We start from the raw sequence: 23,574 nt of genomic DNA, 5'->3' as shown, positions 1-23,574 counted from the left end.
GTTTTTGGTAAAAAAAATTCCATGCATTAGCGGGCAAACTGGCGCTATATGGGAGGGGCGCTAACACTATCGGAAGTCACCAGTGACACTATTACAGTGATTAGTAAAAATCTGTTCACTGTAATCAATGACACTGGTGACAGGGCAGTGAAGGGGTTAACTGGGGAGGGTGGGGGGCGATCAAGGGGTTAAATGGGATTACTGGTGTACTGGCGGGCAAACTGGTGCTATATGGGAGGGGCGCTAACACTATCGGAAGTCACCAGTGACACTAATACAGTGATTAGTAAAAATCTGTTCACTGTAATCAATGACACTGGTGACAGGGCAGTGAAGGGGTTAACTCGGGGGGGGGGGGGCGATCAAGGGGTTATACGGGATTACTGGTGTATTAGCGGGAAATCTGGCGCTATCTGGGAGGGGCGCTAACACTATTGGAAGTCGCCAGCGACACTGATACAGTGATCAGTAAAAATCGGTTCACTGATCAGTGACACTGGTGACAGGGCAGTGAAGGGGTTAAGTGAGGGGGGGGAGAGATTAGGGGTTAAATGGGATTACTGGTGTACTAGCGGGCAAACTGGCGCTATCTGGGAGGGGTGCTAACACTATCGGAAGTCGCCAGTGACACTGATACAATGATCAGTAAAAATCGGTTCACTGATCAGTGACACTGGTGACAGGGCAGTGAAGGGGTTAACTGGGGGGGGGTGATCAGGGGGTTAAATGTGTCCTAGGTGTGTTCTAACTGTAAATGTGTAGTGTTTTACTCAAGTTTACTGTGTCTTCTTCTCTGTCTGGAATGGAATGTGTCCAGGCAGAGAAGAATAACATCATATCCTGTCCTGTGTAAATGTCAACACAGGACAGGATAGGACAGGGACCGATCATCTGATTTCAGCCAGACATCACTGGCTAAAATCTAATGATTGATCCCTCCGGGATCGAATGGTGTCACCCGCGGGTCGGCGGGAGCGCGCGCGCGCGCCCCCTGCCGGCGAAAACGTCGGGAGTGCGGAACCCATTTTAAAACGTGGTTTTGCGCCCCAGTGCAGCCCTGCACACGTATATATACAGTGGCAGGGCGGCAAGCGGTTAAACATCTAAAATTTAACATCTCTTGAAATGAGTCAAATTATCCTTGGATGAGGTACATGGCCATTAATGATTTAAGCCTCTGTCCTTAGCCATGTGCTATGCACATAGAGTTACTCTCCCAAATGACTGGATTAAGCCCTGAACTGGGGCCGGATTAGTGGAAGATAGGATGTTCTTTTACCACCATTTGCTGGTACTCTCCATATTTAGCAGCTCCACCCCACCAGTAAATATACCCAGCAAAGGGAAAGAAAGGCTAGCCCAGATCGGGTGAAGCCCCACCTTAAAAAGGAAACTAAGCTCCACTCTCTGTAGACTCTCTGTCTGGACTTTACATAAATGGCTAGCAAATGAAAGCTAACACTTTAAGCAGTTGTAATTTTAAGAAGTTTTTATTTTCATTTTGGGATAAAGGTTTTAACTAGAGATGAGCGAAGTATTCAAAAATTCGATTCGGCTGATTCGGCGAATTCGAGGAATAAATTCGATTCGATGCGAATATATTCGCTGCGAATTTAACTTATAAAAAGGTGTTTCTAGGCTTCAGAGAGCCTTTATATTAGTGCAGAACACTGTACCTTTAATTTAAATGCCCTTGGCGTCTGCTGGGGAAGAGAAATAATACTGTCAGTCAGTATGACATGCAGATGAGTGCCGTCGATCTTAGAATCACCGCACACTTCACTCATTTGGGCAGTCACAGGGCCAAAACCAGAGTGTGGAGCCACAGTGTGGCGGTGGAGGCAGCAGCAATGGGAGGCCACACAGCACCCTATGACAAAATGGAACCCACCAGCAGTGTGAGGAGACCTGAAAGTGGCACATGGCAGAGTGTGGCGATGGAGACAGCAGCAATGGGAGGCCGTACAGGGACCCATGAGAGACTCTGGACCTGGCAGCAGCATGAGGAGGCGGTACGGGGGCCCATGGCAGATTACGGGCCTGGCAGCAGCAATGGGAGGCCTGTAATCTGCCAGCACCCGATGACAAAATGGAACACACCAGCAGTGTGAGGAGACCTGAAAGTGGCACATGGCAGAGTGTGGCGATAGAGACAGCAGCAATGGGAGGCCGTACAGGGACCCATGACAGATTACGGGCCTGGAAGCAGCATGAGGAGGCGGTACGGGGGCCCATGGCAGATTACGGGCCTGGCAGCAGCAATGGGAGGCCTGTAATCTGCCAGCACCCTATGACAAAATGGAACACACCAGCAGTGTGAGGAGACCTGAAAGTGGCACATGGCAGAGTGTGGCGATGGAGACAGCAGCAATGGGAGGCCGTACAGGGACCCATGAGAGACTCTGGACCTGGCAGCAGCATGAGGAGGCGGTACAGGGGCCCATGTCAGATTACGGGCCTGGCAGCAGCAATGGGAGGCCCGTAATCTGCCAGCACCCTATGACAAAATGGAACACACCAGCAGTGTGAGGAGACCTGAAAGTGGCACATGGCAGAGTGTGGCGATGGAGGCAGCAGCAATGGGAGGCCGTACAGGGACCCATGAGAGACTCTGGACCTGGCAGCAGCATGAGGAGGCGGTACAGGGGCCCATGGCAGATTACGGGCCTGGCAGCAGCAATGGGAGGCCCGTAATCTGCCAGCACCCTATGACAAAATGGAACACACCATCAGTGTGAGGAGACCTGAAAGTGGCACATGGCAGAGTGTGGCGATGGAGACAGCAGCAATGGGAGGCCGTACAGGGACCCATGAGAGACTCTGGACCTGGCAGCAGCATGAGGAGGCGGTACGGGGGCCCATGGCAGATTACGGGCCTGGCAGCAGCAATGGGAGGCCTGTAATCTGCCAGCACCCTATGACAAAATGGAACACACCAGCAGTGTGAGGAGACCTGAAAGTGGCACATGGCAGAGTTAACATGTTTGGGGCATGATTCATGGCGGATTTAGTCAGTTGTGTCAGGAACTGGTGGTTTGAAATCCAGACTAATCCACGCCTGATTCATTTTCACAAACGTGAGTCTCTCCACACTTTGGGTGGACAGTCGTGTCCTCCGCGGAGTTACAATACCTCCTGCCGCACTAAACACGCGCTCCGATGCCACGCTACTGGCCGGGCATGACAGCCTTTCAAGGGCAAATTCAGCTAGTTGGGGCCAAAGGTCAAGTTTTGTTGCCCAGTAGTCAAGCGGATTGTCTACCTCGGTTGGCAGGGTGCTGTCCAAGTAGGCCCAAGCCTGTTGTTTGAGGTCCTGCTCCAGGTCCACCTGATGCTGCTGCTGCTGCTGCGGCTGGTTAGTAGTTTCCTCACTGCGCTGGTGAAGAAAGCTACTCATCATCGACTGCAGACTGAGGCAGCCGCTGCTGGTGGAGCTGCCACTGCTCCTACCACCCCACCCCTCCCCTGCTGCCATGGCAGCGGAACGCGAGCGCACAGGGCCCACAGTGTCTGAGGATGGACGTTGGCGCAGAAAGGCAGAGACCAACTGACTACATAGGTGGTTTTTATAGTACGTTATTTTGGCCTCCCTCTCAGCAGGTGTGAAAAAGGCCACCATTTTTGAACGGTAGCGAGGGTCCAACAAGGTGGACAGCCAAAAGTCATCCCTCTGCCTGATGGTTATTATTCGGCTGTCGCTACGCAAGCAAGCGAGCATGCTATGGGCCATTTGTGCCAAGGAATGCGAGGGACTCCCTGCCTCCATCTCCACAGCATACTGCCACGGTGCGTCTGGGTCCTCTGTCTCCTCCTCCTCCTCCTCTACCAGATGCTCCTGCTCCTCCACTCCTGTCCGCTGAGTGGAAAAACCATCCATTTCACTCAATAATTCCTGAGCACAAATGTCCTCCTCTACCTCCTCCTCTTCTTCCTGTCCTGCCCCCACAGGGGTCATGTGGCGTTGAGATCTGTGCTCCACGTCTACCGCATCCTGACCAGCCATTGTTAACAGCATTTGTTCCAGGACGTGCAACAGAGGAATGACGTCGTTCATCCCATAGTCCTGCCGACTCACGAATAGCGTGGCCTCCTCAAAGGGCCTGAGCAAGCGGCAGGTGTCACGCATGAGCTGCCAATGGCTGACATCGAAGTTACACAGGGGAGTACCTTTATCCGCTTGTAACATCAGGAAATCGGTGATGGCCTTTCGCTGTTCGTAAAGGCGGTCTAACATGTGTAGGGTTGAATTCCACCTTGTTGCAACGTCGCAGATCAGGCGATGCTGTGGAATTCCGTTCTGCCCCTGCAGCTCAAGGAGGGTGTGCTTTGCGGTGTAGGAATGGCTGAAATGCATGCAAAGTTTACGTGACATTTTAAGGATGTCTTGCAGTGGGATGGTGGATTTTAGGAACTGCTTGACAACCAGATTGAACACGTGAGCCATGCATGGCGCATGGCACAACCTTCCTTGACGCAGAGCAGACACCATGTTCTTTCCGTTGTCGGTCAACATGGTTCCGATTTTCAGTTTGCGCGGAGACAGCCATCTGTCGATTTCTCTGTTCATTACACTCAGAAGTTCCTCCCCTGTGTGACTACGTTCGCCAAGGCATACCAGGTGCAGCACAGCGTGACACCGTTGCGCCCTGCACATGTGATATGCTGGTCGGGTAATGGGACTTGGCACGGGGGTGGCGGCTGAGGACACGGCGGAAGAAGAGGTGGTAGAGGCGGACATCTTTTGTGGACCAAGGACGTGCAAACGTGGAGGCAAAAGCGGCGTGACCTGTCCAAGTTGCTGGTGCGGCTGTGCCGGCACCACGTTCACCCAGTGGGCCGTAAATGGCATGTACTGTCCCTGACCGTAGTTACAGCTCCACACGTCGGCGCTGCCGTGCACTTTGGCAGAGACCGACATGCTCAAAGACTGGCCCACCATCTCTTCTACATGTGAATGCAGGGCTGGCACTGCCTTTTTGGCGAAGAAATGACGGCTTGGCACTCTCCACCGCGGCGCGGCACAAGCCATCATTTCTCGGAAAGGTGCTGAGTCCACCACTTGGAAAGGGAGGGACTGCAGCACCAGCAACTTGGACAGGAGGACGTTCAGCTTTTGCACCGTCGGGTGCGTGCTCGCAAACTGTTGTCTCTTGGAAACGGATTCCAAGAAAGACTGCTGACGGAATCCGTGAAGAGGAGTAGCAGGAGAAGGAGCATCTGAACGAGCGGAAGATGCCAACGAGCGACAACTCCCCTCAGCAGAGGTGTTGGAGCCTTGACTGGCTGATAGAGGGCGATTGACGTCGGGTGACGGAGCAAGTAACAGAGCGGGTGATGGAGCGGAGGCTGGGGCAGGCAGAACCGCCGTATTTTTATCACGGTTTTCCCAGGCCACCAAATGGCGATGCTGCATATGCTGATGCAACGCTGTAGTCCCAACATGGGCCCCCTGGCCACGCTTGACTTTCTGGTCACATAGTCGACATATGGCTACGTTTACTTCCTCGGGCGGCTTGACAAAAAATTGCCACACCGCCGAGTAGGAAACTTTGCCCCCGCTACTCCTCACTGGCTGACTGCTACTTCCTCCGTGCACACCGGCACCACTACTGGCCGTGGTGGTAGGCTGCAGTGGAGCTGGTGCTCTACTCCGTGGCCGTTTGCCTCCACTGACACTGCTGCGACCCTGCTGCCTCCTGGGGAACCCACCGACTGTTTTGCTCGCTGGCAAGCTGGCACCCTCTTCTCCTGATGATGCGGAAGCAATAGCCTGATGACGATGAGGCTGCCAAGTGCGATCAGCCTCATCATCATCAATTAGGGTCTCCGCCTCACTACTAGCCCCCTCGGCTGCGTGTGGGTCAGGAGACAGACCTGTCTCTAGACCGGCTACCGAGCCACTCTCCTCGCCAGTACTTCTTCGCCTGGCTGCTGAAGAGGCGGATGTCTCCCCCCGTTCCTGACCGCCCTCTGTTAGCTCTTCCTCACTGTACAGTGGGGCTGAGCCCACAGCATGCGATACTTCGCTTGGTGAGGGAACACCAAAGGACAGGGGCAGGTAGAGGACACGTGATTTCAGTGGGCTTGCTCCCGGGCCATGCCAACTAACGGTTGTGTCTGACGTACCCACCGACCGTTGGCTGTAGGTGTCAGAGGTGACCTGGGAAGAGGAAGACGACCGAGCCAACCAATCGATGACGGCAGGGTTGTCGGTGGAGACACGACCGCTGGATGACACCGGGAGCACTGGCCTCTGGCTGCGACTAGTGCTGCCTCGACCCCTTCCTCTGCTGCCACGTCTGCTCGCTCCTAAAACATTGCCTCCTCTGCCACTCCTCTGCATGTTGTCTGACATACTCTTTAATTCAACGATTCTGTGTCCCTGAGTAACAATTCTGTGTCCCTGAGTAACAATTCTGTGTCCCTCAGTAACAATTCTGTGTCTGTCCCTGAGTAACAATTCTGTGTCCCTGAGTAACAATTCTGTGTCCCTCAGTAACAATTCTGTGTCCCTCAGTAACAATTCTGTGTCCCTCAGTAACAATTCTGTGTCTGTCACTGAGTAACAATTCTGTGTCCCTCAGTAACAATTCTGTGTCCCTCAGTAACAATTCTGTGTCCCTCAGTAACAATTCTGTGTCTGTCCCTGAGTAACAATTCTGTGTCTGTCCCTGAGTAACAATTCTGTGTCCCTCAGTAACAATTCTGTGTCCCTCAGTAACAATTCTGTGTCTGTCCCTGAGTAACAATTCTGTGTCTGTCCCTGAGTAACAATTCTGTGTCCCTCAGTAACAATTCTGTGTCCCTCAGTAACAATTCTGTGTCCCTCAGTAACAATTCTGTGTCTGTCCCTGAGTAACAATTCTGTGTCTGTCCCTGAGTAACAATTCTGTGTCCCTCAGTAACAATTCTGTGTCCCTCAGTAACAATTCTGTGTCCCTGAGTAACAATTCTGTGTCCCTGAGTAACAATTCTGTGTCCCTCAGTAACAATTCTGTGTCTGTCCCTGAGTAACAATTCTGTGTCCCTGAGTAACAATTCTGTGTCCCTCAGTAACAATTCTGTGTCCCTCAGTAACAATTCTGTGTCTGTCCCTGAGTAACAATTCTGTGTCTGTCCCTGAGTAACAATTCTGTGTCTGTCCCTCAGTAACAATTCTGTGTCCCTCAGTAACAATTCTGTGTCCCTCAGTAACAATTCTGTGTCTGTCCCTGAGTAACAATTCTGTGTCTTTCCCTGAGTAACAATTCTGTGTCTTTCCCTCAGTAACAATTCTGTGTCCCTCAGTAATAATTCTGTGTCCCTCAGTAACAATTCTGTGTCTGTCCCTGAGTAACAATTCTGTGTCTGTCCCTGAGTAACAATTCTGTGTCCCTGAGTAACAATTCTGTGTCCCTCAGTAACAATTCTGTGTCTGTCCCTGAGTAACAATTATGTGTCCCTGAGTAACAATTCTGTGTCCCTGAGTAACAATTCTGTGTCCCTCAGTAACAATTCTGTGTCTGTCCCTGAGTAACAATTCTGTGTCTGTCCCTCAGTAACAATTCTGTGTCCCTCAGTAACAATTCTGTGTCCCTCAGTAACAATTCTGTGTCCCTCAGTAACAATTCTGTGTCTGTCCCTGAGTAACAATTCTGTGTCCCTGAGTAACAATTCTGTGTCCCTGAGTAACAATTCTGTGTCCCTCAGTAACAATTCTGTGTCTTTCCCTGAGTACCAATTCTGTGTCTGTCCCTGAGTAACAATTCTGTGTCCCTCAGTAACAATTCTGTGTCCCTCAGTAACAATTCTGTGTCTGTCCCTGAGTAACAATTCTGTGTCCCTGAGTAACAATTCTGTGTCCCTCAGTAACAATTCTGTGTCCCTCAGTAACAATTCTGTGTCCCTCAGTAACAATTCTGTGTCTGTCCCTGAGTAACAATTCTGTGTCCCTCAGTAACAATTCTGTGTCCCTCAGTAACAATTCTGTGTCTGTCCCTGAGTAACAATTCTGTGTCTGTCCCTGAGTAACAATTCTGTGTCCCTCAGTAACAATTCTGTGTCCCTCAGTAACAATTCTGTGTCTGTCCCTGAGTAACAATTCTGTGTCTGTCCCTGAGTAACAATTCTGTGTCTCTCAGTAACAATTCTGTGTCCCTCAGTAACAATTCTGTGTCCCTCAGTAACAATTCTGTGTCTGTCCCTGAGTAACAATTCTGTGGCCCTAAGTAATGGTTCTGTGGCCCTGAGTAACAATTCTGTGTCCCTAAGTAACGGTTCTGTGGCCCTAAGTAACGATTCTGTGGCCCTAACTCTCTCCCTCAATACAGACAGGTCTGCCTCTCTTGAATGACTGGAGGCAAATGGAGAATTCTAAAATGGCCGCAATTTATAGCTCGACCATTACACAGTGCTGGCTGGCTGGCTGCTGATTGGCTAATGCGATCACATGTCATGAATGAATGCATTATGGGTCAGCGCGCCTTGTCTGCGCGCCTTCCCAGAGATCCCCGCTCCGTCGCCGCACATGTCGCCGCCATTTTAGGAAAAATTTTGATTCGCGCATCCGAAGTCTGCTAATTTTCAGATTCGTCGCGAATCGAAATTTTCCTAATATTCGAAACGAATTCCACTTCGCCAAGTTCGATTCGCTCATCTCTAGTTTTAACTAAATCAGTCTTTCTCAACTTTTTCAACACAGAGAAACCCTTGAAACTAATTTCCGGTTTCAGGAAACCCCTGCTAAAAATGACTATATCTACAACTCATGATACGTTAGTGTGATAGTCAGTGGGAAGAATGCTCATTACACTTGTGGTCATTGGGAAGAATTATACCGTTACGGACAGTAAAAAAGGATCAATGGTGTCAATGGGAACTTATCTCAGAGGGAGGAATTTTTCACTGCTCAAGGAACCCCTAACAACCTCTGGAGGAACCCTGGGTGAGAAACCCTGCTCCAGAGGAACCTTGGTTGAGAAACCCTACTCTGGAGGAACCCTTGGGTTCCATGGAACCCTGATTGAGAAACCCTGAACTAAATACATGACCTTCTACTTGGTCTGTTAAGGAAATTGAAAATATGTATGTCATTTTCTATTTTGCCTTGATACCACTTTAAGTCAAATAAAAATCTGACTCCATCCCCTGCCCTTATGCACATTTCAATAGCACAGCATGTGTGTGAAAAACCTGTTTGGCAGTAAATCTTCACAGTGAAGCATCTACCAAGCTTTGGGCTTGTGATGCACTGCCCAAAACCATAAAAGGATAAAAAAAAATATATATTTTATCAAAAGGAAAGAACAACAGGTCCATAATATCCACAACCAGCAGATGCAACTGTCTCTAATTTGGAGACAGTGTCTTAAAAAGGCAGTGTAAATTAAAACAGTTATTTTATATTGATGGACTTTTTGGATGCCCTAGGAACCGGTAATAAATGGCAAATCTTTGGGTAATATGTAATGATCCAATTTGATTACTATGCATTATATAAATATAAAGTTGTATCAGTATTAGGTACTCGGTATTAACTGGGATGTATTATATAAATATAAAGTTTTATCAGTACTAGATACTTGGTAGTAATTGAAATTGCATCTATGTAGTAATTATTTTTTATATGTTTCCTCATAATGGTAGGCAAGCCCAATATTCCCTATATCCATGAATGAGATTCGAGCAGGGGCAGACTGACTATTTGGAAACTCAGGCACTGCCCAAGGGCCCGGGGTCAGTAGGGGGCCCCATGAGATGCTCCTGGTACCTTTTTCATAGGCTTTTTTGAGTTTGGGCAAGGACACAGGGGCCCCATCTATCCCTATTGCCTGGGGGCCATATGAGTTGTCAGTCCGCCCCTGGATTCGAGATAAAAGATATGTTATCTGGGTCCACTAGAATAACATCATGTAACCTTTTGACCATTTATACTGCACAAGCCCCTTCCACTTTTCTGTCACGGTAGGATGACAACTCTGTGTATACCTTTATGGCATGCATTCATATTCATTATACGCATGTGTATTCTTGGTCATTTTGGTCCTGAATATTGAGTGGACTTAAATCAATTTCCATGTGTACTGTACCAATTGATTCAGTTGCTGCACTGCTGTGGCCCCTGCACTTGCCTGTGGGTGATCTTTCAGCACCACCTGCACCTCCTTCTGGATTTGAGTGAATACTCTTACAGGAGAAGGTTATAATTGTGATTTTTTTTGCGTGTTTACATGGCTGTGATATACTCATTATATGTTTTATATAATCAGGAATGTGAGATGGGGAAACAGCTTTCATTCTTTGAACACTGATTGAAGTAAATTAAAAACGTTCTGACTGGGGGCGCATGCGCGGCCAGGGATGATGGCAGACGTGTTCTGCTGAGCTCCGCTCATCCCCGACCAGGAGTGACTCACCCGCACCGCACTACAGCTGATCCTCTGCCTCGGGTGAGTCACGTTTATCCAAGCACCCGGCCCAGCACCAGGGAGAGGCTTCTATGGGGAAGATAGGGCGCTGGAAGCCCCCCTCCCCGCAGCCTCAGGACCCGCGGCCCTCGCCTCTGCGGCGCTTCCTATATAGGCCGCAATCCCCGGCCTCTAGTGAGAATAGAGGTCCGAGGACCGATCCCGGACCTCTAGCGGCCGCGGAGGGTACTGCACCCTATATAATCCCAGCACAGCTGCAAACCTCTGCTCCGATCCTTCCACACATGGGGGATCATGACCCCCAATTGACAGCAGGAGAGGCTATGGACAACCCTACTCCAGGGGGTCTCCCAGCCCCTGGTCTGAATCTTCAGCAGACAAAGTCGTCTCCTCTGCTCACAATCTCCGCGTTAGACGACAAGCTGCAAATTTTTTTACGAAACATTACCGCCTCTATAGCCGCTGAAGTGGGAAAATTGGCTAATGAGCTCAGAGGGGAAATAGCCCAGATTGGGGACCGCACGGATAAGCTGGAAAGTAAGTTTGATGATTTGGTGCAATACGTTCACGTTTTGGAGGAAGATAATGCCTATCTGAAACATTCCATGTCCCAAATGCTGCTCCAGCAAGAGGACCTGGAAAACGGAACGGCGCCAAAATATCCGTATACGTGGTTTGTCCGAATCTGTTGCTGATGCTCAATTGCACCGCCATCTACTGTCCTTCTTCATCGCTACTGCCCCCATGGTCCCAGAGGCGGATTGGCGGATGGATAGGGCCCATCGCTCTCTGGGCCCTAAACCGATTGAGGGAACCAGTCCACGTGACGTTATAATCCGCTTCCACTACTTTCAAAGTAAAGAAGCCTTACTATCAGCAGCCCGCCACAAATCTTCTTTGGAGTTTAAAGGTGATAAACTCCAACTCTTCTGTGATCTTTCTCCGATTACTCTTGCTAAGCGACGGGCTTTTAAGCCGATCACCACACATCTTCAACATCATCGTGTCCTGTATCGTTGGGGGTTCCCCTTTAAGCTGGTGGTTGTTAGGGACAACACCCATGTTGTCCTCCGTGATCTTCAAGAGGCGGATTCTTTCCTTAAGCAGTTGGGACTTCCACCTCTACCTGATGATATGTCCTCGCCACCGCCTACTCCATCCCGCCCTTCTGCCACCCCTTCCAAGATATGGACACCAGTCCACGGAGGTCGGAGGAGACGCACACCGCAACGTCCACGCCCTCCCCGATCAAGCGACCCTCCTGCCTGATGATTTTCAGGGGTGACCTTTTGTGGCGAATTGGGTGTTTTGTTCGGCCATAGCCTTGCTGGGTGCATTTTATTTTGTTCTTGTTTTCTCTGGCCGGGTTTGATGTCCTCCCGGAAGTGTCGGATGTCGTGCTGCCCTCGATACTGTCTAGCCAATGGCCTAGACGACTTGGGCTTAGTTGACGTTCCCAAGTTTATATCCTTGCGGATACCTGCTCTTCATTGTGTATTTTTTTCTGTTGTGTTATGTTTTCTGTTTTCTGTTTTTTTTCTTTCTACTACATCGATGGTAATTTTTCCATTTGTCATGCTAACACATGTAGCCCAGCCACTGTTCTATAATGGCTTTGAGGTTTCTGTCATACAATGTTAAGGGCCTCAATTCTATTCAAAAAAGGTGGATGGCTTTGAAGGAATTTCGATCCTCAGGAGCAGATATCATTTTTGTCCAAGAGACCCATTTCAAATCTACAGGCTCCTTTCGTTTTGCCTAGAGATTTTTTCCCCGTGCCTACTCGGCTTTTGATCCTTCTGGGAAGGCCGGAGCGGCAATTTTGATTGGGTCACATTGCTCCCTTCGGGTTGTTTCCTCCAAAGTTGACCGACAGGGTCGTTTCATTCTTCTGGAGTGTATGTTTGGTGAGACTCCCATAGTTCTGCTGAATTTATACGCCCCCAACACAGGCCAATTGCAATTTCTATCCCAAACACTCGCCGAACTGGATTCCTTTTCCACTTCGCAGGTGATAGTTGGGGGAGATTTTAATCTGATTCTTTCCCCCCATAAAGACAGGAAGGTTCTTTTTGAGTCCTCTCCCTCGAAGCGGCAATGCTCCTCTTCAAAATCCTTTCGTGGATTAATTAGGGAGCATCATCTCTTTGACGCATGGCGGATTAAACATCCTCTCCATAAACAGTTCACATTTTACTCTACCCCTCACCGTAGTTATTCTCGCCTAGACCATTTTTTCGTTTCTGCTCCATTGCTTCCACTTCTGGTATCTTCTGATATTAATCCCATTACTTGGTCCGACCATGCCTCTTTGACTTTAAACCTTTTTTTCCCCCCTCTTATATCCAAACCTTGTCATTGGCGCCTTAATGAGACCTTTCTTTCCACAGACCATCTTAGAGATGAATTATCACAGGGACTTGATACTTATTTCACCCATAATGTTGGTTCCGTAAACTCCTCCTCAACTCTATGGGAGGCTCACAAGGCGGTTTTTCGAGGGCTCTGTATTTCTATGGGTTCTCGTTTAAAAAAGTCCTCGGCGAGTGCTAGGGCTTCCCTCATACAACAGCTATCTTGGGCGGAAGGTCGGTTATTGGCTAAGCCATCTATTCCTGGGCTCCAGAGGGTAATTTCTCTACGGGATCAGGTTAAAGCTCTTGACTCCAGTAGGACTGCTCAATCCCTCCTTTGGGTCAAGCAGAAATTCTATGAATTTTCCAATAAGCCCCATCGTATGTTAGTCAATCGTCTCAAAGCTCAGTCCCCTTCCACGATGCCTGACTTACTAATACAGCCAGATGGAAGCCCCACTTACGATCCTCGGGCTATGGCAACTCTTTTTGGCTCATTTTACGGGAAATTGTATAACTGTTTAACCCACCCCTCACACAGTCATTATTTGATAATTTTTTTGATACATTGTCACTCCCGAGTATTTCACCTTCGGACACTACCACCCTTAATGCTGACATTACCCTAGAGGAATTACTGGACACAATCAAACTTCTCCCTTCTCGTAAAGCTCCGGGACCGGACGGACTGCCCTACTCCTACTATAAAACATTTATTGGTATTCTGGCACCGCATCTCCTCTCTCTATATCACGATCTTTTTAAGGGAATTATACCTCAGTCTGAATTTTCCCGTGCATATATCTCGGTCATCCCTAAACCCGATAAGGACCATTCTATCGTGGACAACTACCGCCCCATTGCCCTACTCAATTCCGATTATAAGATTTTCACCAAAATTTTAGCCAACCGATTGTCCGGAATCATCTCCAAGATCATACATAGGGATCAAGTGGGCTTTGTACCTGCCAGACATGCCGCAGATAACACTAGGAGAACTATTGATCTGGTTGATCTGGTTAACAGGTCCTCTACCCCTACAGTGTTATTAAGCTTGGACGCTCAAAAAGCTTTCAACCGTTTAAGCTGGCCTTATATGTTCATGGTCTTGGAGAGATTTGGTTTCAAAGGTCCATTTGTAGCAGCTTTGAAGGCCCTCTATTCATTCCCCCTTTCACAGGTCAGATTAGCTTCTTTTCTCTCGCCTCCCTTTCAGATGTCAAACGGAACGCGTCAGGGCTGCCCACTCTCTCTTTTACTGTTTATTCTTTGTCTGGAACCTCTAGCCATCGCTATTAGGTCAAACCCGGATATTCGCGGGATACAGTCATATTCCCCTGAGTACAAATTATCGTTATTTGCAGATGACATTCTTCTCACGCTTACGAGTCCCCATACTTCTTTACCGATTTTGCATAAGTCCTTGAAACAATTTGGGGCTATTTCAGGTTACAAAGTCAATACGTCCAAAACTGAGGCACTCCCAATACATATCCCTCCTATCGTTTTGTCCTCGCTTCAGGAAGCCTTTCCCTACCGGTGGTGCACACACTCTTTAAAATATTTAGGTACTAATATTTCTCTCTCTTACCAATCCATATACGAGGCCAATTTCCCCCCTTTGTTTATAGCAATCTCTCGCTCTCTGAAACGTTGGGATGCCTTGCCCATCTCTTTTCTCGGTCGCATTAACGTTCTAAAAATGACCGTGTTACCCAAACTCTTGTACTTGTTTGCAACTCTCCCCGTTCCCGTTCCCATGTCCAAGCTTCACTCGCTTCAGAAATCTTTCCTACACTTTATCTGGCACAATATGCGGCACAGGATTGCACGTTCTGTTCTGCTTTCTCCGCGTTCTAGGGGAGGTCTGGGAGCGCCAGATATAATCAAGTATTATTATGCAACTCACCTTAGTTTTCTTCTGTCATGGTGCACGCAACACCCTCCCAACACATGGACTGAGATTGAATCTTTACAACTGTCCCCAGTTCATCCATGTTCCCTTCTTTGGTCCACCGCGGCAGTGGATATCTCTTCCTTCCGCCATCTATTCCTTGGTCCCATGCAATTTTCATTGACGGTATGGCAGAAATGTAAGACTCAATTTACTCTAGCCTCTGAATGCTCCCCTTTGACAAATATCCTCTACAACCCTAACTTGCCAGACAATATGGCCATATCTCGGATGTCTCTTTGGGTGGTATCTAACCTTTTTCAATTGCGTCACTTGGTACATCCGGTGACTCGTAAATTACATTCATTCCCGGATCTCCAGAAAAAAGCTTCTTTACCTCCTCATCACCTATATATATATTTCCAAATACGCCATTTTTTCTCTACTCTATCACCCTCATTGATTCTGGGGAAGCCTACACCCTTCGAACGTTTATGTATGCAAAGCCCCCACCAAAGGGGTATTATCTCCAATACTTATAAAATTCTTATGGCTGCATCCCCTTTATCTAATGAAACTCACCTTTACATGCGTAGGTGGTCCCAGTTTGTACAACGTGATATTGATTTACTGACGTGGAAGAATATTTGGGTAAATGCATCTAAATCTTCTGTTTGTGTGGTTTTTAAGGAAAACATTTATAAGATTATGATGTTATGGTACAAAACACCTGAGGTTCTTCATGCTTTCAACCCGAGTGCTTCTCCTGTCTGCTGGCGCTGTGGTAAGGATTCAGGTTCTCTCTATCATATTTTTTGGACTTGTAAATCTATTGTTCCTTTTTGGGAGGATGTCCGTTCCTTGTTGCAATCAATGCTGCATGCCTCGCTCCCTTTTGACCCTCTGCATTTTTTGCTGGGCTTGCCATTCCCGGGTCTATCTAATCCAGCCAGAAAACTTGCTGCTCACGTGTTGACCGCGGCCAGGAGAAGTATTCCAATGGGTTGGTTATCTTCTACTCCCCCCACACTGCTGACTTTGTACAAACTTATTGCTGAAGTAAGACGGATGGAGTATTTGACTGCTTTACATAATTGTTTGTCTGCTGTATTTGAGTTGATTTGGCTCCCGTGGGATTCCTTCATTTCCTCTTTGCCGACTCGAATCTAAGATCCTGATTGTTTCTGCACTGATTTTGTATGACTTTGTATGATTCTATTGGACATGATTATATGTAGTTATGCCATCGATGTTTCTCTCTGTTCTGTTTATAATTTACTTATTTGAAAACCAATAAAAATTGTTAATACAAAAAAAAAAAAAACGTTCTGACTGACATTCTGCAGTTAGCCACAAGATGTCACTGTTTTTCTAACACAGCTTCAGACTGCATAGAGATTTCTATATTCATGAAGGGGTGGGGTTTTACACTTGGAGAGTGAACAGGAAAAGGAGAGGAGAGAAGCCATGCTTGAGAGAGAGAAAGGGGACTGTGTGATCTGAGAATCCGATGCCATCCAGATGTGAGGACAGCCCTCCATAATCAGAAATTCAGTTGAGTGAAGCTGATGGTGTTCAAGACGCTAACCCTGTTCGAAGAAAGGAAGATTGCTGCCAGGAAGCTGATGGGAAGCTGAGGAACTAAGCAATATATATACTGTGATATTGCATGCTTAGTGGAGAGACATTTGTTCTGTTCAGAGTCACCAGCGGATGCAAAGCAGATACGGGTCGGTAAGATCGTGCACGCACCTCATTTCAGTGTTGGCGCCTATAGGACTGAAACAGGCCTATAGTTAGTTAGTTAGGGTCTCTGTTTGTGTCAGGCCACAAGTGTTGTTACTGATTATTGGAAGGACTCCACAACTTAAAGTGACATTTCACATTGGAGAGCTGATAAAATCCTACAAACTCAAGCCAGACTGGCATTTTGCTCAGAAGGAATACTCAGGCACATGCTACAGGACCAGTTATGGGAGGGGGAATACTGTAGATTTGTGTAAGATTGTAAGCTGTTGTGGTGCACCGCAGGCTAGCCCATACCGTACACCCATACACTGATTCCTGTTCTTTTAGGGTAATAACAGGTAAGGTGTGGCAGCTTAGTTGTGCCCGCCAGTAGGTAAATTACTTCACTTTCTACCTTCATCCATCAGAAGGCGCCGTGCTGTGCAGCACAAGGGTCTCAGCCTTTGGGCTGGGTGTATGTAAATTTATTGTATATTCCAGCATTTGTGGTTGTGTTTATTTGCCACATCATAGTAAAATTCTGTTGTGGCAAAAGCTGGTGTTGGGGTTGCTTTCCTCGTTCGTGACTTCACTGTATCCTGGGGAGCCCACCCCGGTACACGGCTTACAGGAAGACTGCATTATCCCATTTAACCTCCTAATGAAGTGGGTTTTATAGCCTGCAAAACACTTGGAGGTTTATAAGAAGCAAGATTCTCTGTGACCAAAGTTGTTGAAAAGCAATTTTGGCATGGGTGTGTGAGCAACCAGGCACAATGCCATGATATTATTGCAGTGGTTCCAAAGGCTCAAGGTTTTCTACCTTCATGCATTCTATGCATAAAGGTAAAAAACCTTCTGTGTACTGCGTCCTTTCCAGCAACCCCCCCCCCCAAATCCTTACTTGAGCTCCCTCCAATCCAGCAATGTTTACAATAGCCTTGGCTGTATGGGGACTCCTCATCCTCATTGGCTGAGACAGAAGCAGGCTGTCAATCACAGTCAGTGAGCCAATGAGGAGAAAGCAGGGGGGTGGAGCCAAGTCTTGTGAATGCATAGAGCAGTGGCTCGGGAACAAGCACACAAGCCCCCTGGCTTTCTGTGGGGTCACTGCTCGAGGGGGAGGAGCCAGGAGAATCTGCGGGAGACCCGAAAAGAAGAGGATCAAGGCTCCACTCTGCAGAACTACTGCACAAAGCAGGTAAGTATGACATGTTTGTTATTTTGAAAAAAAAAAACCAAAGCTTTAGTATCACTACAGAGTATCCCACTGAATGGTAAATATATTAAAATAGAAGTGTGGGAGTTAAAAAAAAAACATGCTTACTCACCTATGTGGCTGCAGCATCGCTCTAATGTGTGATGGCTGTCACGGGCTCTCTCCTCTACTCTTCCAGTGCTCACTAGAGTGCCTGGCTGTGGAGGGGCTGGCTGGTTAGGCTCTCAGCTATGTGCTGAGAGGCTACTCCAGCCGCTGGTCAGGCCTCTGGGTGTATCTCGACATTATTGGCAGGATCTCTGCAGGGCCTGCATTAGCTCTGTGACATAAACCAACAGTATAATAGCCCATCCACTAAACTCCTGTGCAAAAAGTCGTGCTCAATCTGTGCATCAAATAAACAAAAAGGGTCTTGTGCTTCCAATTCACACAGCTGTTCATGCCACCCAGAGAAATGAAAGCATCTTACCAGAAGCTAAGACCTCTCGTGCAAGGTCTAACAGCGCTTTGGGAAAATTCCAGTCAGAAAAGAATGGATCAGCACTCAGATTCCAATGCCAGACAGCCCTTGATGTGAATAGAATGGCCCCGCTCACAAAACCGCCATCAGGCTCCCCCCCTACAGCTTAAGAGCATTTGATAAGGATAAACGCATATGAAAAGGAAGGGGATGGCTCATGGGGCAGCATTAAAAACCATTTATTTAAAATGTAGACTTATACTTACAAACAAGTAAAATCACAAGGCACATCAATTGTAAATCGTCCAGCAACGGAGATAATCTGTTGCCCTAGTGACGACATCCTTTAGGACTAAACGCGTTGGGTGGAGAGTTGGCGGTGACGGGGCGCCGGACGCTTTACAATTGATGTGCCTTGTGATTTTACTTGTTTATAAGTATAAGTCTATATTTTAAATAGATGGTTTTTAATACTGCACCATGAGTGATCCACTTCCTTTTCATATGCGGTTATGCTGATCGATGTTGTGTTGTGAGCGGGGCCATTCCATTCACATCAAAGGCCATCTGCCATTGTAATCTGAGTGCTGAGCCATCCTTCTCTGACTGGAATTACCCCAAAGCGCTGTTCGACTTTGCCTGAGAGGTCCTAGCTTCTGGTAAGAGGCTCTCATTTCTCTGGGTGGCACGCATGGTGGTGTGAATTGGAAGCACAAGACCCTTTTTTGTATTTAATGCACAGATTGAGAACGACTTTTTGGAACATGAGTTTGGTGGATAGACTGATACTGTATATATATATATTTTTTTTTTTTTTTGTTTTTTACACGATTGGGTTAATGTGGACTTTTTTACTATAATTTATTATTGTTCGATTTTTGCACTTGTATTATTTATTTATTTAAATACCATAGCATTTTTCTTAAAGGATAAGGTCATCTTTAGGAACATGTTACATGTTCCACCCGGTTTATGGCTGGAACATGTAACATGTTCCCATAGCCACAGCTGCCACCCACCACTTCACCTCCCTCTGACAGATAGTACTGGGAGAGGTCTCCCCGTACTGTCAAATTTTAAAACAGCGCCGCCCTGCGGGGCTCTGCCCACATGGCCACATCATTCATTCATGACTTCCATGAATGAATGAACTGCAAGTCACAGCCTTAGCGCCTGTGGGCTTGTAGTTTTCAATTAACTACCACAGTGCTGTGGAGCGCCATGGTAGGTCATTGAAGCTTCCTGTCAGAATATCTGCTTGTTCGTACATCCTGTACGGCAAGCAGATATTCTGACAGGTCTGCAGGAGACCTGCATGGCATCAGTGATCTACTGATCGCTGGTGCAATACTTTCCAGGCTCCTGTAGACAAAAATAATCAATGCACATTTTTTTACCTGTAAAAAAATGTGCATTTATTATTTTTGTCTAAAAGGTTAACGTATCTTTTACTTTCGATTCATACACTTTATGCACCTTGAATTGTATTATTTATTTAGCAGCACAACACTTTTGGTTTAATTATCAGTTTGTGTGTAGTTTGATGAGAGGGCACAATGAGTACAGCTGTATTTTTGACTAATTAGTTTATAAATTTAACATAGGCACTTAGAGCAGAATATTTTTGTTTCACTTTATACATATACTTGTATTTCTATTTTTAAACAAAAAATTATTTTTATTCTTTTCGTTGTTATTGAATAAAATTCGAGACATTTTTGGCATATTGTCTGTTCCTTAGGCATCCTAAAATTCTAGTATAGAATAACTGTTTTCTGAAGTAATTGGGATTCAGTGACCATGTACACACACAATACAGCCCACCCAACTAACAATATAAAGGAAAAGTAGTGCTGAAAAAACAACTTTTGGTATTAACCATTTTTTTCATATTAATTATTTGTAGTCCATGTAGCTTGGGGTGTGGTAAGGGTTTACCTATATACATGGTGCTTCAAGTTTGAAGGTATGGAATGGGAAAATTAATAGTAACCAAATGTAAACATGTAGAATAAGTATAGATGTAGCAATAGACAAGAGCATTTATAACCCAACAAATGGACAAACTATGGCTTTCTATACATTAGAATGCAAAAGCAGGTCAAAATAGTTCAGAAAGAAGATGGAAGCACCTTAGAGAGGACTGCAAAGTAGTTTTTGCACCTGAAAGCATGTTGCATTTGCCCATCTACACAAGTCTTAAAGGCTGTTTATAGACTTTAGATTATAGGACTGAACTTACTGTACTCATATACTTGCAAAGTCGGTCCTAAAGGCAGTGACAGATTTAAAAGGGGGCAAAGGGGGAAATTGCCCCGGGTCCCCTTGACAGAAGCCCCTCCCATAGGAAAGTAATATAAAACAATGTAAAAAAATTATTGTAATAAAAAAAATATAAAATATATAATAATACAAATTTTCTTTTATTAAATGTATCTTGGGAAGTAATATTTTGCATGCCATCATCTGCAAATGTTTTTACCCTGGACTGGTATATTGTATCTTTTTAAAAATGAATTTGGCAGCTCAAGGAAATCACACATAAACTCTTACGGATGGTATTCTATGCATATCCCCCAAATTTTTGTAATAAGATCAAGAGACACCTATTAGCAAAAGTAAGCAGGCATAGCACACACACCCTGTCACACCCCCTTAATGGAGAATTATACAAAAAAAAATCAGTTACACCTACAAGTGTTTTTTTACACTACTTTTCCTTTATACTGGCTTTTGAAGATTGACAATGCTGCGGATAAACGTCTGTTACTATTATTGACCAACACAGTTGTGTCTGCTATGGTCTTTCATCTTTTTAATGAAAACATGCAATAAATATGATTGAAACAGAAATGTACAAATCAGGGTCGTATCTAGCCTGTCTGATATGGGGGTGCAGTAAAAAATGTCAGGGGGGCAAAAGATGGGAGGTCAGCAGAGCAGAGGACAGGGGTCAGTGCTTGCAGGACAGAGGACAGGGGCTCAGCTCCTTCTCCCATCCCTGCCTTCCACACAGCCTGGTCACAGACAGCAGAGCTCCTCCACTTCACACAATGCTTAACTGAGATCAGTATAGTACCAGGCTAGTGCAGTATAGTATAAAGTATCTGATTAGGGTGTTAGAATGTCAGATTAGGGCAGCATAGAGGCAGGTTAGGGTGTTATAGTGGCAGATTAGGGTAGTATAGTGGTAGGTTAGGGTAGTATAGTGGCAGGTTAGGGCAGTATAGTGGCAGGTTAGGGTTGACTTTTGGGGGGCACAACAAAAAACTGGGGGGCATAGCCCACCCCAGCACACCCCTATCAGGCCATGTTAACAATGCAGAAATTTAGAAATTGGATGAAAGGTCTAGCACTGTAAAATACTTTTTGAAGGATAACTGGTGCATTTTATATACAACTACTGTATATAGATCAGACCAAAATGAGGGACAAATGAGGAGGAAAGAGAGACAGAGGGACTTTTTTCCAAATCAGGTACAGTCCTTTGAAATAAGGAACAGTTGGGAGGTATGGCCTATGACTGCATTTGTGTGTGTCTGTGTGACGTCAGAATTATGTGTCATGCATCTGGAAAATGTGTGACTGCCATTGAGAATGTAAACCAATTCTGTGTGCCCTGGGCCCCTCCATGGTCTAAATCTGGCCCTGCCTACAATACCAAAACAGAGGTGAATGCACAGGCAGACACTACCATATCTTTTCTCAGGAGATAACTTTGTAATCTGGCTAACCTGACAGGGCCAGATGTACCTTTTGCACAGTAGGAATGTGCCTGTATGCAGTAGAGCCAAGGGTGTGGATTTCCCATTTCATATATTTTTTCATCATCATTTGGATTAGCGATATCATATAAGGTTATTTACATATTATCAAAATATTCTAAATGGGTTAGAAACAAGGAAATACCATGTTTTAGATGCAGAAAACTATGAAAGAGTATGTAATGTACCTACGGGCTACAGTGATGAAAATCTGGCCCTGCTAATTGACGTTCCCTAGACGGAGGGGTAATCGGGCTTAAAATGATCATATTAACCAACTCTCTATGGACTGTTTAAATTAATAACTTGATCTTTATCTGCTGCTAGTCCTCTGTGGAGGAAGCTTGTAGTCACATAGGTGCTGCCCACATAAAATATGCAAAATATGTTTAATAATGCACAAAAGTAACCCTATCAGAGGAAAATATAATTTTTCTGCAATTCCTTAAAAAAAGCAAAGCATTGAAATAATGAAGAGTGGGTAAAAATGAAACTGCTCACCTTGCATCCCCTGATACCGAAGCTGGCCATTGTAAAGTACAAAGCACTGAGATGAGTCCAAGTAGAGGAAGAAGTCCAGCCATGGTGACTAGGAAGAGGATATTGGGGACTAGCTGAAGAAGTTGGCTTCATATCCTCTTGGTAAAGGTATTGTTACTCAGTAACAGAAAGATAAACAAAGAGTTGGATGTCATGAGGGCCATTCCTGCTGTGAACCTTGCCAATGGTATTTCCACAGCTGCAATATTTGTAAATGGGATTTACTTCTGGACAGTGACGCAATGCAATGGTACAAGTGGACGTGGGCCAAAAAGAACTGACCACCCTTGCAGTGAGCTATATTAGACACAGTACTACTTTCTTATAGCAAAGCTGGTGGATGAAAGAAATACTAAACATTCATTAGGATAATAGGGCTCACAGCTTTCTGTATCTGCCACTTATATTCAAAGGTATGCCTCTAGTGCTGCACCTTCCATTTTTCCACTTTCCTGTGATGACCATGTACACTTCCAGCAACATCCCACAATGCAATGCTCAGTCACAGAGTGGCCTCCTAGCTGGCTAACTTGATGTGGGGTGGGGAGTGTTCAGGCATAGTTAACCTGTGACAAAGGTTTCCACTAGACCGGAAGTGAAGGGAAATCACCAGCATCAATATTGATAGATACATTGCTCAAAAAAATAAAGGTACACTTTGAAAACACATCAGATCTCAATGGGGGAAAATATAATGCTGGATATCTATACTGATGTGGACTGGGTAGTGTGTTAGGAGTGTAAGGATGCCCCATCGTTTGATGGAAATGAAATTATCAACCTACAGAGGACTGAATTCAAAGACACCCCGAAAATTATAGTGAAAAAATGATGCAGCAGGCTAGTCCATTTTGTTGAAATTTCATTTCAGCAAATGAAAATGATAATTGTTTGTATGGCCCCCATGTGCTTGTATTCATGCCTGACAACGTTGATGCATGCCCCTAATGAGATGACGGATGGTGTCCTGGGGTATTTCCTCACAGATATGGACCAGGGCATCACTGAGATCCTGGACAGTCTAAGGTGCAACCAGGTATCATCAGATGATATCCCAGAGGTGCTCTATTGGATTTAGGTCAAGCGAGTGTGGGGGCCATTCAATGGCATCATTTCCTTCATCCTCCAGGAACTGCCTGCATACTCTCACCACAAGGCTGGGCATTGCCATGCACCAGGAGGAACCCAGGACCCACTGCACCAGCATAG

At 46.2% G+C, this 23,574-nt stretch overlaps 1 protein-coding gene across 1 annotated transcript in view; it reads right to left on the bottom strand.

Moving 5' to 3' along the window:
• The window catches only part of LOC149454108 (complement component C9-like), a 71,980-nt gene extending 49,511 nt beyond the window's left edge, over nucleotides 1-22,469 (bottom strand). Inside the window, exon 1 of the mRNA XM_089687822.1 lies at nucleotides 22,327-22,469. Within this exon, the coding sequence (XP_089543948.1) occupies nucleotides 22,327-22,409 (83 nt within the window). The 5' untranslated portion in view covers nucleotides 22,410-22,469. The remainder of the gene's footprint in view (nucleotides 1-22,326) is intronic.
• Between the last annotated feature and the right edge of the window lie 1,105 nt (nucleotides 22,470-23,574).

Source organism: Staurois parvus, unplaced genomic scaffold (genome assembly GCF_062004578.1).
Source record: "Staurois parvus isolate SC_StPar_1 unplaced genomic scaffold, SC_StPar_1.0 ptg000438l, whole genome shotgun sequence".
Classification (NCBI taxonomy): domain Eukaryota; kingdom Metazoa; phylum Chordata; class Amphibia; order Anura; family Ranidae; genus Staurois; species Staurois parvus.
The sequence above is the reverse complement of the archived record's forward strand: the minus strand, read 5'-3'. Positions and strand labels throughout refer to the sequence as shown.